At 36.6% G+C, this 14,478-nt stretch overlaps 1 protein-coding gene and 1 pseudogene across 4 annotated transcripts in view; one reads left to right on the top strand and one right to left on the bottom strand.

The window, feature by feature from the left end:
- TCEA1 (transcription elongation factor A1) overlaps positions 1-12,168 on the top strand; it is a 56,166-nt gene extending 43,998 nt beyond the window's left edge. For all 4 annotated transcript variants that reach the window (XM_528135.8, XM_001151569.7, XM_016959482.3 and 1 more), the window contains 2 exons: positions 8,250-8,321; positions 10,605-12,168. In XM_528135.8, the coding sequence (XP_528135.2) occupies positions 8,250-8,321; positions 10,605-10,613 (81 nt within the window). In that variant the 3' untranslated portion in view covers positions 10,614-12,168. The remainder of the gene's footprint in view (positions 1-8,249; positions 8,322-10,604) is intronic.
- On the bottom strand, positions 4,336-7,100 carry LOC107976309 (ESF1 homolog; annotated as a pseudogene).
- Positions 12,169-14,478: the final 2,310 nt, after the last annotated feature.

Genomic DNA, 14,478 nt, shown 5'->3' with positions numbered 1-14,478 from the left:
GTCTGGCACTGTACTCACCCCTGTTCATTTGATGAGATGAGGCGAAGTGAATGATGTAGGCATTGTGACTAAGTGTTAGGCTGCTATTGACCTTCTGATGATCCATCAGAAGGAGGCTCATCTGCTTCAGGTGGTCCTGCCTCATCGAGCCCTGATGATGTCGATGACTAATGGGTAGGTAGCATTGTAGTTACACACACTGGACAAAGGGATGATCCGTATTACAAGTGAGACAGAGTAGGATGGTACAGGCTGTCTTCATGCTACTCAGAACAATGTACAGTTTAAAACTGATGAATTGTTTATTTCTGGAATTTTTCATTTAATATTTTCAGACCATGGATAACTGAAACCATGGAAAGCAAAACCATGGATAACTGGGGACTAGTTCAAGAGGAGATAAGATTTCTTTCTTAAGTGTAAGAATGATTTTTTTAAAAAAAATTATTATTTTTTTGCGGAGATGGGGTCTTGCTGCATTGTCCAGGCTGATCCCAAATTTCCAGACTCAAATGATCCTCTCACCTTGGCCTCCCAAAGTACTGGGAATACAGGCATGAGCCTCTGTGCCTTGTCAGAATGCTTTCTTAATACTGATTCAAGTTAACTAAAACCAAGTTGATATATTTATACTTTAACAGAAATAGTTACTATGAAAGCTATGTCAAAATTTATAAAATATAAGAATTAATAAAATGACCGTGTTCTTTTTTAAAAGTTCATAAGCAATTGTATTGGTTACTAGGTAAATTGGCCATAATCCTTTTTATTTTGCAGGGCTATATAATTTAAGGAAAGTTCTTCACGCTCCTCCACATGGCTTATGAGTACTTTAGGCTTAACTGGCTTCTGGATAATTTGTTCCTTTTTGTAATATTGATAACTTACATTTATGTACGATATGACTAGCCTTTTTATTCTTCAACAGCTGAAAACCGTGTTATAGTTATTTTGGTTGCATGTGCATATGTGAAAATTTTTTTTATCACTGTCTTAATTTCATTTGCCAAATAGGTTTTTGTGCTATGTTATCTGCTGTAGACTCAAGATTGTCTCCTTAAGGGACAACTTACTATGTTTCAGATAGTAGATTTGGGGAATTGATTTTTTTCACTGATAGAACATTAAGCACTTAAAAAATAGCATCACTAAACTCTAAAGGGGCCTTTACTTAAAACAAATTTTGTTGGTAGTTATTTTTGTGGTTAAAAATTCAAAAAGTACAAAAGGTTATGAGTAGGAAATTCCATTCCCACTTTTGCCTGTGGCCACCTCGTTCTCCCTCCCTGAAAGTAAAGCAAGGTTACTAGTTTGTTGTGAAACTTAGGTATTTTATGTGTATACATGCAAATATTTTTGTTTTCCTTTTTTTTTTTTTTTTTTTTTGAGACAGAGTCTCGCTCTATTGCCCAGGCTGGAGTGCAGTGGCGCCATCTCAGCTCACTGCAAACTCCGCCTCCCGGGTTCACGCCATTCTCCTGCCTCAGCCTCCCGAGTAGCTGGGACTACAGGCACCCACCACAACGCCTGGCTAATTTTTTTGTATTTTTAGTAGAGACGGGGTTTCACTGTGTTAGCCAGGATGGTCTCGATCTCCTGACCTCGTGATCTGCCTGTCTCAGCCTCCCAAAGTGCTGGGATTACAGGCGTGAGCCACCACGCCCAGCCTTTGTTTTCCTTTTTCTAAACACATATGGAAAATGTTATATGAGCTTCTGCCTCTTTTCTACTGTTTACAGACATGTAATCTCTATTTTCAGATATACTTAATTTAACTAGTCTGAAGTCCTTTACCTGTTTGAAGCCTCATTAAGTCACAGTTGTGTATTTCCATGTTTCATTTTGTAGCAGTTTTACTACAGTAGATTGTTACTAAAATGCATCAACACTGATAAAAGTGGTCTCAGAAAATTCTGAGTTTGTATTGCTCTATTTTCTTTTAATCAGGTAGAAATATCTTAACAATAAAAATTGTACCCTAAAAAATGCCATCTATTAGAAAGTATTAAGTATAAATAGAAAGTTATTTAAAAGTTAAAGCTTCTTTAAAATGTAAAAAGTAAAAGTGATATACTTACATAATCAAATTATAAATAGCTAAGACAAAAAACATTAATACCAAGTTTGTTTCTTTTAGCAAAAAGAACCCAGCCTAAAGTTGAAGCCAGTATGATTTTCTTAGAATCACAAAGTGTTCGCTTCAGATAGAAAACTCTCAAAGTTCTCATGGAAATAACAGATGTAAAAGAAATAAGTGTAACTCTTGATTACTATGTACCCAAGAGGAGATTAAAATTTTTCCCAGAGAGCAAAAGATTCATGTCCACTTTTGGGGCCCTGGATATCAGAATTAAGTATATATAAAGTATAGCAGGAGTTTTCAAACCATTTTCATCTGAAGGCCTTAAGTGAGCAGAACGCTGCTGTTCTGAGGATGGTGCTGCTTTGTCTTCCTTTGGGCCTTTGAGTTGGAAGGCATGTTAATAGTTTACCGGTGTCATGAACCTTTGATCTTTGAAGTGGTGATAAACTGGTATTTTATCATCCCTTACGGAATTTCAGTATACCTTATTCTAACTGCAACATTATTAGTATTTAGGTTCTTGCCACAACTTAAACTTAAGAATAACATTTAACTTTAATAATGCTTTGTCATCTTCATTCAGAGAAATAACCTTTCTGTTTTTGAGACCTTTGGTTCTGGTAATTCTCTTCAGTTTAGAACTTCAGAAATTTATAATCTTGTATAGATTAAGTTTTTAAAAATCATATTAGCTTTTTTTCTTGCTGAGTTCTCTTTTTAAGTTTTAAAAAAAGTAGTTGTGGTAGAATTTATATGTATCCTAAAATTTCCCAACTTAACCAGTTATTTTTAAGTGTACTGTTCAGTAGTAGAGCATTCACAGTGCTGTACATCCAGTCTCCGGAACACTTTTCCTCTTGCAAAAGTGAAACTCTTTACCCATTAAACAGTAACTCCCCAGTCCCCTCTCCCCAGCCCAACAACCACCATTCTGCTCTCTGACTCTCAGAATTTGACTATACCAAGTACTTCATATAAGTAGAATCATAGAATGTTTGTCTTATTGTGACTGGCCTATTTCACTTAGCATAATATCTGCAAGGTTTATCTGTGTTGTGATATATGTCAGACTTTCCCTACTTTTTACGGCTGGATAATATTCCATTGTATGTTCATACCACATTTTGTATATTCATCTGTTGATGGACACTTGGGTTCCTTCTACTTTTTAGCTATTGTGAATAATGCTACTGTGAACTTAAGTATACAGATACCTCTTTGAGACTCTACTTCCTTTCTTTTGGTTATGTACCCAACAGTGGAATTGCAGTAGTAATGGCTTATAGAAAAATTAGGAAAATACAGAAAAATATGAGTAATAAATTTAAGTCATCCATTAAGCTGCCTTCCAAAGAGAACAATTACCAGTATTTTGTTGTTTGCAATATTTAGTGAATTTTTTTCTGTGTATAGTTGGAATTAAGTACTGTAAAAACTATTTTATGCTCTTCTTTTAACTTAGCTACCATAATGTAAGCATTTCCCTCTCTTTTAAAATTTTTCCAGAGAATAGTTTGAGATGTATAAAATAAATCAGTGCTATACAAAAATAATAAAAATATTTTGCTCTTTTATTTACAAATTAATTTCATAAACAAACTATACTTAGCATGATAAACAACAAAAAGTTCTTCCATCTTTTATAGCTAGAAAAATAAATTATTTTAATAGCTATTTAAATCTGCCTCCTGCTCCCAGAGAAATTAATGTATTATATATATATATATTTCAAATTATCCCTAACCTTTAAACGAACAAGCGTAGATACTGCTCTATTTTTACATAGAATTGTAAACAGCCTTTTAAAGAGCTGGAGTAGGCTGGGTGCGGTGGCTCACATCTGGAATCCCAACACTTTGGGAGGCTGAGGCAGGCGGATCACCTGAGGTCAGGAGCTTGAGAACAGCCTGGCCAACATGGTGAAACCCCCATCTCTACTAAAAATACAAAAAATTAGGCAGGCGTGTTGGCGCATGCCTGTAATCCTAGCTACTTAGGAGGCTGAGGCAGGAGAATTGCTTGAACCCAGGAAGTGGAGGTTGCAGTGAGCTGAGATCATGCCATTGCACTCCAGCCTGGGTGACAAGAATGAAACTCCGTCCCCCCCCACCCCCCAAAAAAACCAGAAAGCTAGAGTAACTTTCCACTAGTTGGAATTGAACTTCATAAAATATAAACATTTTATAAACCCTACAATTCAGGTAATTTGATTTAATTATGACTAATCTATAGGAATATACAATACAAATTTGTCAGTCATCCACAATTAAGAACAACTATTTATGAAGAAAAATTTTACTATGTTCAGAATAAGATTTTATTCATATTCTTGAAAGGTAGCGTTGTTCCCAATAAATATTTCTCCTACTATTTCTGTATATTTTACGGGATGTTTTCAATTCAAAAAGAAATAACATCCAGTTATTTGACTTTTTTTTTTCTTGCTTGAAACTGCTCTGTTTTGGTTTTTACAGATTTAATAAACATTGACAAGGCAGGATCAGTGGACTTCACCGAAACCCCCACCTCCCTGGTTCAAATGATTCTCCTGCCTCAGCCTCCCGAGTAGCTGGGATTACAGGTGCCAGCCACCATGCCTGGCTAATTTTCTTGTATTTTTAGTAGAGACAGGGTTTCACCATGTTGGCCAGGCTGGTCTCGAACTCCTGACCTCAGGTGATCCACCCATCTTGGCCTCCCAAAGTGCTGGGATTATAGGCGTGAGCCACTGTGCCTGGCCCTCTTTTTTCTTTATTGCCTGAGTAAGTTCTTGTTTTTTCTGTTCTCTTTGCCAGGCTTTCTCCTCAAGGGTTTTTTCCACAGCTTTTGTTTTCTTGAAATTGGGATCTGAGGGATGCACATTGAACAAGTGGGAAGTGTACATTGCTTGAAACCATGCATTGCTAACATTTACCTCAAAGTCATCCTCTAATAATTTCTTTTTTTTTTATGAGCTGCTTTTTCTTCTTTTTGCTCAGGTTCTGGTGCTCCACAATCTTGTTGTAATTGAAGTGTTTCTTACTTTCCTCCTCCTCATCCAGTGAGGAAAGCCATTTCAGCCTTTCATCTTTCTATTTTGGTTTCTTCTTCTGGAGATGTGCCATCTTTTGCAGATTTTGTTCACTTTTTTCTTTATACCTATTTTTTTAAACTTCTTTAGCAAAGTACTGGTCATTCATACCGACATCAGAGGGAAGTTAATTTTCACTGGCCTCTTTAGCAAGAGTCTTCTTTTTCTTTTTGTCTTGTTTTCTTTCTTCTTTAAAAATTGTTCCCAAGGGGTCAGTTTATCCTTTCCTTTCAATTTGTTCTTGACCATCTCTTTGCACTTTATTTAAGACCTGGAACCCACTTCGTTTCCATTTCCATATCATTTTCTTTGTCTTTCTTTTCTTTTTCTTGAATAACCTGCAAAAGTTGCCTATATTTAGTGATTTGTTCTTCATTGTCCTTCTGACTTTTCTTTGTTTTCCCATCTTCTTCTACATTGACTTCATCATCACCTTGTAGCTCCTCTTCTATCTCCTCTTCATTTTTGCTAGAGGAAGCTAAGTAGTCTTGAAAATCCATGTCCAAAAGCTCTTCCTTTTAAGCTTCCTGTTGAGTGTTGTAATTCTTTCATGTTCAGTCTCATCCCAAGTGATTTCCACCATCGATGTTCCCATTGCAGCAGATATGATATATATTTAGTTTATATGCTGTTAAATACACCTCTGAGGCTACGTCCTTGGGCTCATCATCAAAAGTAGTATCATCTGGTATAAACCTTAGATCTATGAAAGAACAACTACTTTCAAATTCCAGGCCACCACAATCCTCATAAATTTTACTGGCTGTTTCAGGAGAATCACAGTCTACTACTGCATAATAGTACTTCAGTCATTTGAATTGATAACCTCTTAGTTTTTCTCTAGAGGTCCAGTCCTTTTTTGGGGCATCTTCAGGAACACTTAATAGCTCTACTGGTCCTCAAACTTGCTACTTCCTTCACCCTCTCCTTTCCAAACTCTGAAGAATATATTTTTACAGGAAATATAACACCTCCTTTAGGTTTAAATCAGTTGAACAGAGTCAGCAAATCTTTTGCCTTTAATCTATCCCAGTCCATGTTGCAAACTGCTAATTAATGTGTAATGTCATCAGCACGAGGAGCAGGTTTATCTGATTCTCTCCATGCATGCCCAAAACTTGATTCTTCTGGAAACAAATCTGCCATATCATCTTCATTTTCAGAACTAGTTTCTATATTTCCTTTACCCCTTGCAAGATTAGGGCTGCTGTCACTTGCATCATCATCCTCACCATTCTCTTCATCCTCCTCTTCATTTTCATCATCACTTCCATTGTCATCATCACCTGAAGCTCTACCAATACTTGTAATTTCATTTTTAGATTCCTCATCACTTCCTGTTTTACTAACACTTTCTAAATCTTCCTTTAGAGCATCTTTGTCAAACATTTTACTGTCTGTTGAGTTTTCATAACCATCACTGCCACTTGCCGTTATGGATGGAACCACTGGTTGCATTTCTCTTCTTGTCTTAGAACACTTGATCTTGGGAGATTTCACAGCAGAGGTGCCCAAGTCTAATGTCCTTCATCTTTCTTTGAGAGAAGAGTTGATAGTATGTTGAATAATGTTTTTTTTCTCTTTTGTACTTTTTTGTGTAAATTTTTTGCTCTCCTTCTTTGGACTTATGTTGGGAGCTATCTTAGATTTACATGGTTTTCATTTTTTTAATTCTCTCAGAATTATCTATATCAGTTTTATTTTCAGAATCCTTTTGATTAGCTTTCTTGGTTTCTTTTTCTCAACTAGATTTTTTTGAATATTTCTTCTTTAGTCTGGAGTTTTTTCTTCTGTATTTTCTTTTGATTCATTGCTTTGCTATCTTTATCAGAAAGATCAGAATCAGAATCTGAAAGGTCATAAAAACATTTCAAGTCCTCTGCAGTGCTATGGTTAATGTGGTGCCCTCTTATCCACAGCATAGTTCAACTTGAACTTTTTTTTTTTGAGACGGAATCTTGCTCTGTTGCTGGGCTGGAGTGCAGTGGCGTGACCTCGGCTCACTGCAGCCTCCGCCTCAGGGGTTCAAGTTATTCTTCTGCCTCAGCCTCCCCAGTAGCTGGGATTACAGGTGCCCACCACCACACCCAGCTAATTTTTGTAGTTTTAGTAAAGACGAGGTTTCACCGTGTTGGCCAGGCTGATCTCGAACTCCTGACCTCAAGTGATCCACCTGCCTCAGCCTCCTGAAGTGCTGGGATTACAGGCGTGAGCTACCATGCCCGGCCAATTTTGACTTTTTGATTCTTTTCTGGCATTTCCCAAAATCTCAGGTCCTTTGCAATGTGCCTAAACTGTTGGTCACTGATTATTTCTTGTTTGTTGCCATTTTTAACTTTTGATCTTGCTGAACATTAAATGCTTGAAGAAACCAAACACATCTGGAGTTCTCTCCGTTTTCTTTTAAAAAACCCAAAAACCTTTGTAAGCATCTTACTGGCTGTGTAATATTTCATCAGATGGATATACTCTTACTTTATGTCATTACTTCCCTGTTGGATATTTGTTTTTAGTGTTGTGCTGTTATAAAATTATACTCTTTAAACATCCTTTGTATTTTTGTGTTTTTAATTGCCATCTTAGAAATAGATTAGATATCAAGTTTCTAGGTTACAGACAATGCTGCCTAACTTTTAGAAAGGTTGTTGGAGTTATATTTGTCAGACTGAGATATTCTCAATTTTTACATCTTCTTAATTTGTAAGAGAATATTGACATATGTTTAAATTTATTCATTTCTGTGCTTCTTACTGATGAAATTGTTTTTGAGATCCTTATTTGAAATAACTTACTCATGAATTTTTAAAATATTTATTAGCTATTTATAAAAAATATAAGGTGTGACTTTAGAGGATTTTCCCACTTATCTGGGATATATTAAACAGGAAAGACAAAGAAGGACTTAGGAAAATGAAGTTTGGAAGTGTGTGCTCTGTTGACATTGTTTAGCTTATTTGAACTTGTTTCAGACTTCTATTCATTTTATTGTGGTACCATTATATTTATTAAATATTATATATCTTTATGTATAACATTATTTGGGTTGGGTTTTTTTATAGTACTGCAAAAAGTACATTTAATTTAATTTTGCTGCAGGTACAAACCCGTAGTGCTGATGAACCAATGACAACATTTGTTGTCTGTAATGAATGTGGAAATCGATGGAAGGTATGGACTCTCTTGGATTCATATTATATACTCACTTAAAATAGAAAGATTTCTTCTGGTCTTTTCATAGGTCTGCCTAGATATCTAAATATATACAGATATGCTCACACTATACAGTACTCTTGTACTCCCTGACTACTTGTAATGGAATATACTATCTTGTTACCCTACTAGAAATAAAGAGTATTAACTTGACTTTACCACCTTTATTTGTTTTGGTGCAGGAAATGGGGAGTGAATCTTAACTGTTCAATTATTATATCACTGTCCTATTTATACTATATTCATTAAGTTGTTTTGACTCTTGTACTTCCAGAAAATCTATACGTGTGTATTACTTGTTTTAATAGATTTTGATTTTGGAAAATTTTTTTTCCCTTGTTGAAATCAGACCCAATGATTTTAGTGTTTATTTTAGAAATTACAGATGAGCACTGCTGTCATTTGGTAGGCTTTTCACTAAGCCTTCATATTGCCTGTGTGCTCTTGAAATTAGTCCCCACACAGGCAAGTTTATATTATTTAAATGATTCATTCTTGAGGGATTTTGTGAAACAAAAGCATAAAATTTAAATTTGGGAGCAGAAATACACATCAGTACTAAAAACATTTTAATCATTATTATAGATGAGGATGTTAAGGGTGTGAGTTTGGGAGGCTTACGTGGTAGGAGTTTAGTCTTTGGAATCATACAAACTGATTTTGAACTCCTTTGCCACTTCCCATTACTGAACTATATTGTTCTTATGTATTAAATGTAAATAGTACCTACATTTCGGATTGTGATGAAGAGTAGAGATAATATATTTAGTGTGCCTGATAATTGTTGGTGTTCTAAAAATGCTGGCTATTTTTATTAGTTTTTCTGAAGTTTGTACAAGATTCTTTTTTTTTTTCATTTATACTTACATAGACTTTTCAGTTTAATGCTCATTTTGAATTATTCACTTAGCTTAAAGCACTTTCTGAAAATCAGAAATGAACTAGAAGCCATTTGGGCCAGAGTCCCAAACCATATCGAGGATATCCATTTGGCTTCTTCAACTCCACTTTAAGGGGTTGGGGCCAGTACCTATTTTGTTTTATTTATTCATTAATTTTTTTGAGATAGAGCCTCACTGTGTTGCCCAGGCTGGAGTGCAGTGGTGCTATCTCAGCTCACTGCAACCTTCGCCTCCCAGGTTCAAGCGATTCTCCTGCCTCAGCCTCCCAAGTAGCTGGGATTACAGGAATGTGCCACCATGCCCAGCTAATTTTTGTATTTTTAGTAGAGATGGCATTTCACCATGTTGGCCAGGCTGCTCTTGAACTCCTGACCTCAGGTTATCTGCCTGCCTTGGCCTCCCAAAGTGCTGGGATTACAGGCGTGAGCCACCGTGGCCGGCCCAGTACCCTTATTACATACAAAGATTTAGTTCTGAGCTGGAAAGATTACTGCTACTGAAAGTGTCTTCATGGTTTGAAACAGTATTTCCTACCCATCTCAGGTTGCAGAAGTTGTCATTGGTCTAGGAGAGGGACATTCACCTTCTTTTTCAATCGTGTTGAGAAAATTTGGCCTGTTCTCTTGGATTTGTTTTGCATGATGGATCTTTTTTGTTGTTGTTGTTTTTTGAGATGAAGTCTTGTTCTGTGGCCCCAGGTTCAAGAGATTCCCCTGTCTCAGCCTTCCGAGTACCTGGGACCACCATGCCTGGCTAATTTTTTGTATTTTAGTAGAGACGGGGTTTCACCACGTTGGCCAGGATGGTCTTGATCTCCTGACCTCATGATCTGCCCATCTCGGCCTCCCAAAGTGCTGAGATTACAGGTGTGAGCCACCGTGCCCAGCTGATGGATCATTTTTATTATGGTGATGAGGTGTGCAGTGCAGTTTGCTTTGAATACATGTACTTTGTGACACAAGTTTTGACATAGTACTTAACTGAATTTAAGAAAGTTCAATTTAGGATAGAAAGCTGATGCCTAGAGTGGCATATTTTAGAAGTTCAATTTTGGAATTGTTATTATTTTTTTTTTTTTTACCTTAAAAACATTATAAAGAGGTATTTAATAAAAATGCTGGAATTGTTTTATACAAGTTCTTTAGTTATATGTTCCTAGTAGTTCTAAGTTGGGAAAGTCAGGCACTTAAGACAGGTGATTATTATGTGTGAAAAATACAGCATCTTTTTCAAAAATGCATCTTTTTTAAAAGCAATATCAGGTGTATGCTGTATTAAATGGGGAATGTACCTTATTGGTATTTAAAGGTCTTACAAAATATTTTTTCTTTTTTGACAGTTCTGTTGAGTTGGAAGAATTGGCAAAATATCTGGACCATTAAGAAAACGGATTTTGTAACTAGCTTTAAACTAGGCCAAGCAACTAGTTTTCCTGCAAATCAAATTTTTAAAGCAACTTGGGTTAGACTTTGTTTTTGACCTAACATCCCTTCCTTAAATGCCTTCTGTAGTTTCAGATCAGTAGGGAGACCATATAATAATTTTATGGTACCTGTTTCAAAACATATTTTTTCTGTTTTTATAAGTAAGTTGATATTAATTAAACTCTTGGCAATATTTCTTCTTTCTTAAAGGAAAATATACCTTAACTTTTTTTCTTTTACACTTTGAAACATACACAGTAGAAATTCTGTTACTCTCTGTTATTAATACATAAATGAAAATACATTTTTTTTCCATACTGGCATGTAGCTACAAATATTAAAGGAGGAGAAAAGGTAATATAATTTTAGATTTACCAAATATGGTGTGTATTCAAAAAATACTTGACCAGTTTATCTAAAATGTACATAATTTTGAGGTAGCTTATGAATTTGATTTTAATTATTATGTTCACAAGCTTGGAATATTAGATATTATTTTGCATCTGTAACTAACCGTGATCATCATTTCTTGTAATTTCTTGTACATGTATATTACTTGTTCTTAATAGATTTTTGGAAACAAGACTTTATTGAGATGAGTTTGGTTTTCCTGTTAATTTACCTGTTTGACTTTATAATGTGTTTTAGTTTTGCAGAAGAACACTGTTGTAGTTTAGAAGGCTTTTCATAAATCCCCTCATAGGCAAAGATGAAAACTTCCCACTATTTTTTTCCCCTCTTAGGAAGACATACTGGAAAGAAAATGTTTAGCATCTTAGTGTAGTATAGCTATTGTAAACAGTTCATGACTAGATTTTGATTCGGAAATCTATACTGACCAAGGATTAATCTTAAGGATTGTATAATTCATTAAAGCTGTGGTCTTTCCATGTGGAGACTGATAGAAAATAATTTTGTCCCAAGTCTTATTTGCTGACTTTTTCTGTCAATGAGTGAGATTGTTGAACAAACTGAATATATGGGCTATAGCAAGTAGCTTTACAGTACAGATCTTACAATTAAGTTTTGCTTTTGTTAAAGTGTGTACCATTTTTTCTGTTTGGAGTAAGACAAAAATTGTTTTGACATAGGTTCCCTAGGGTACACTTGCTCTAGCATACTTTAAAGGCCACTGTTGCAAAGTCTACATTTTATGCTGAATCTGCATTCTGTCAGGCACCCGTAGAAAGACCTCAGTACATGCTTTGCACTCTCCTTTGCTCCCTTTTTCCAATTTCTTATTGCATATCATTTTGTTGTAATACAGAAAGCAGCATTTTTAAATGTCCATGTTAAGAATTGGCCCACTGGTACCAACTCACCTCTATTTTGTCAGTTCATAGTTGAAGATTTTGTTTTATTTCAAAAACAAAGTACATTTTTGAAATAATGTTTCAGAATAAAATAATCTCACTTTTAAATTAAGTGATCCATTTTAAAATTTGTAATTCAATAAAGTTTTTTTTGTTGTTAAACATATATCACATTTTGTCATTTTATTTAGACAATGAAGCTTGCTTTACCTTTTGTTTAACCACACACCTGCTGTCCCCTCAACTACTAAGGTATTTCTAAAGTACAGTTTTAATTAAGTGAAGCCTGGTCTTCAGTAAAAACTAGTATTCAGCAGCACTACAGAGCATGTTTTCTTTCTTATCTTTTCCTGGACCTCTGGTGATGGATGGAATGGCAGGTTCTGAGTAAATATGTGAGTGCATCCCATGTGTACACTTAATTTAATGTGAGAGACCAAATAGTGAGTCTTGCTATTGGAAAATACTAGACTTTATTTATTTATTTATTTATTTTTTTGAGATGGAGTCTTGCTCTGTCACCCAGGCTGGAGTGCAATGGTGCAATCTCAGCTCACTGCAACCTATGCCTCCGAGGTTCAAGCGATTTTCCTGCCTCAGCCTCCCAAGTAGCTAGGATTACAGGCGCCCGCCACCATGCCCAGCTAATTTTTGTATTTTTTAGTAGAAACAGGGTTTCACCATGTTGGTCAGGCTGGTCTCGAACTCCTGACCTCAGCTGATCCACCCACCCCGGCCTCCCAAAGTGCTGGGATTATAGGCATGAACCACCATGCCTGGCCCAATACTAGACATTTGTAAAGTAATCAGAAGTAAATATTAAGGGTAATATTTTATGATATTTACTTTGAGGGCAAAGTAACTGTGTTAAATGAACATGCAAAGGAATTAGACAAATATACTGGCAGATAATGAAGAACCATCCTGGGGAAAGCAGAAAATGACAGTCTTGGTTTTCTAGCTTACCTGGATGATGACGAGCATTGGTTTATAAATTTTGCTAAGCTGTGGCAAAAATTCAGAAATATTTATATTCACCCAATCACTTAAACCTATATATAATCTTACAAATGGCAAATATTTTAAGTATTAAGAAGACAGCAAAAGAAATAACAGGCTGTGCTTTGAATTATTATAGCTACATAGTCGTTGTCCTTGTGGGTCAAATTGTAATTTGTGGATTTGAATTGACTTTATTTCTTTTTTCTTTATTTCTTTTTTTTCTTTTTTTGGAGACAGGGTCTCACTCATTCACCCTGACTGGAGTGCAGTGGCACAATCTGCTCACTGCAACCTCCACCTCCTGGGCTCAAGTGATCCTCCCACCTCAGTTTCCCGAGTAGCTGGGATTATAGGTGCACGCCAGCACACCCAGCTATTTTTGTGCTTTTATTAGAGATGGGCCATGTTGCCCAGGCTGGTCTTGAACTCCTGGGCTAATGCAATTTGCCTGCGTCGGCCTCCCAAAGTGCTGGGATTACAGACTTGAGCCACTGTGCCCAGCCATTTCTCAAAATAAAAACTACAGTTAGAGTTGTGATTTAGAGAGTTTCACTCAACAGTTGTTCCCAGGCTGGGCTTGGTGGCTCACACCTGTAATCCCAGCACTTTGGGAGGCTGAGGCAGGAGGATTGCTTCAGCCCAGGAGTTCGAGACCAACCTGGGGAACAAAGCAAGACCCTGTTTCTACAAAAAATAAAAAAAACTAGCTGGGCATGGTGGTGCATACCTGTGGTCTCAGCTATTCAGGGGGCTGAGGCAGGAGGATCCTTTGAGCTCAGAAGATTGAGGCTGCAGTGAGCTGTGTTTGCACCACTGTACAACACCTTGGGCAACAGAATGAGACCCTATCTTAAGAAAACAAAAACAAAAACAAAAAAACAAACCAGACCAGTGAGGTGGCTCATGCCTGTAATCCCAGCACTTTGGGAGGCCAAGGCAAGAGGATTGCTTGAGCTCAGGAGTTTGAAACCAGCCTGGGCAACATAGCGAGACCCTGTCTCTATATAAAATTTTTAAAAAACAAAAAATTGTTTTCTATCTCCCCTTTATTTAGTTGTATTTAGTTGTAGAAAATTAATGATTCAAAAGGAATTGTATATCCCACTGGGAAACCCGATGGGGATAATCACTGAATTACTAGTGAAAGCCACATATGAGGCCAGGCACGGTGCTTCACGCCTGTAATCCCAACACTTTGGGAGGCCGAGGTAGGTGGATCACCTGAGGTCAGGAGTTTGAGACCAGCCTGACCAACATAGTGAAACCCTGTCTCTACTAAAAATACAAAATTAGCTGGGCATGGTGGCACATGCCTGTAATCCCAGCTACTTGGGAGGCTGAGGCAGGAGAATTGCTTGAACCTGGGAGGTGGAGGTTGCAGTGAGCCAAGATCGTGCCACTGCACTCCAGCCTGGGCAACAAGAGCAAAACTCTGTCTCAATAAAAAGAAAAAAAAAAAGCCACATATGAAAAA

Source organism: Pan troglodytes, chromosome 7, assembly GCF_028858775.2.
Source record: "Pan troglodytes isolate AG18354 chromosome 7, NHGRI_mPanTro3-v2.0_pri, whole genome shotgun sequence".
In the NCBI taxonomy this organism is placed as follows: Eukaryota; Metazoa; Chordata; class Mammalia; order Primates; family Hominidae; genus Pan; species Pan troglodytes.
Note: the sequence above shows the minus strand (reverse complement) of the source record. Positions and strands in the feature narration are given on the sequence as shown.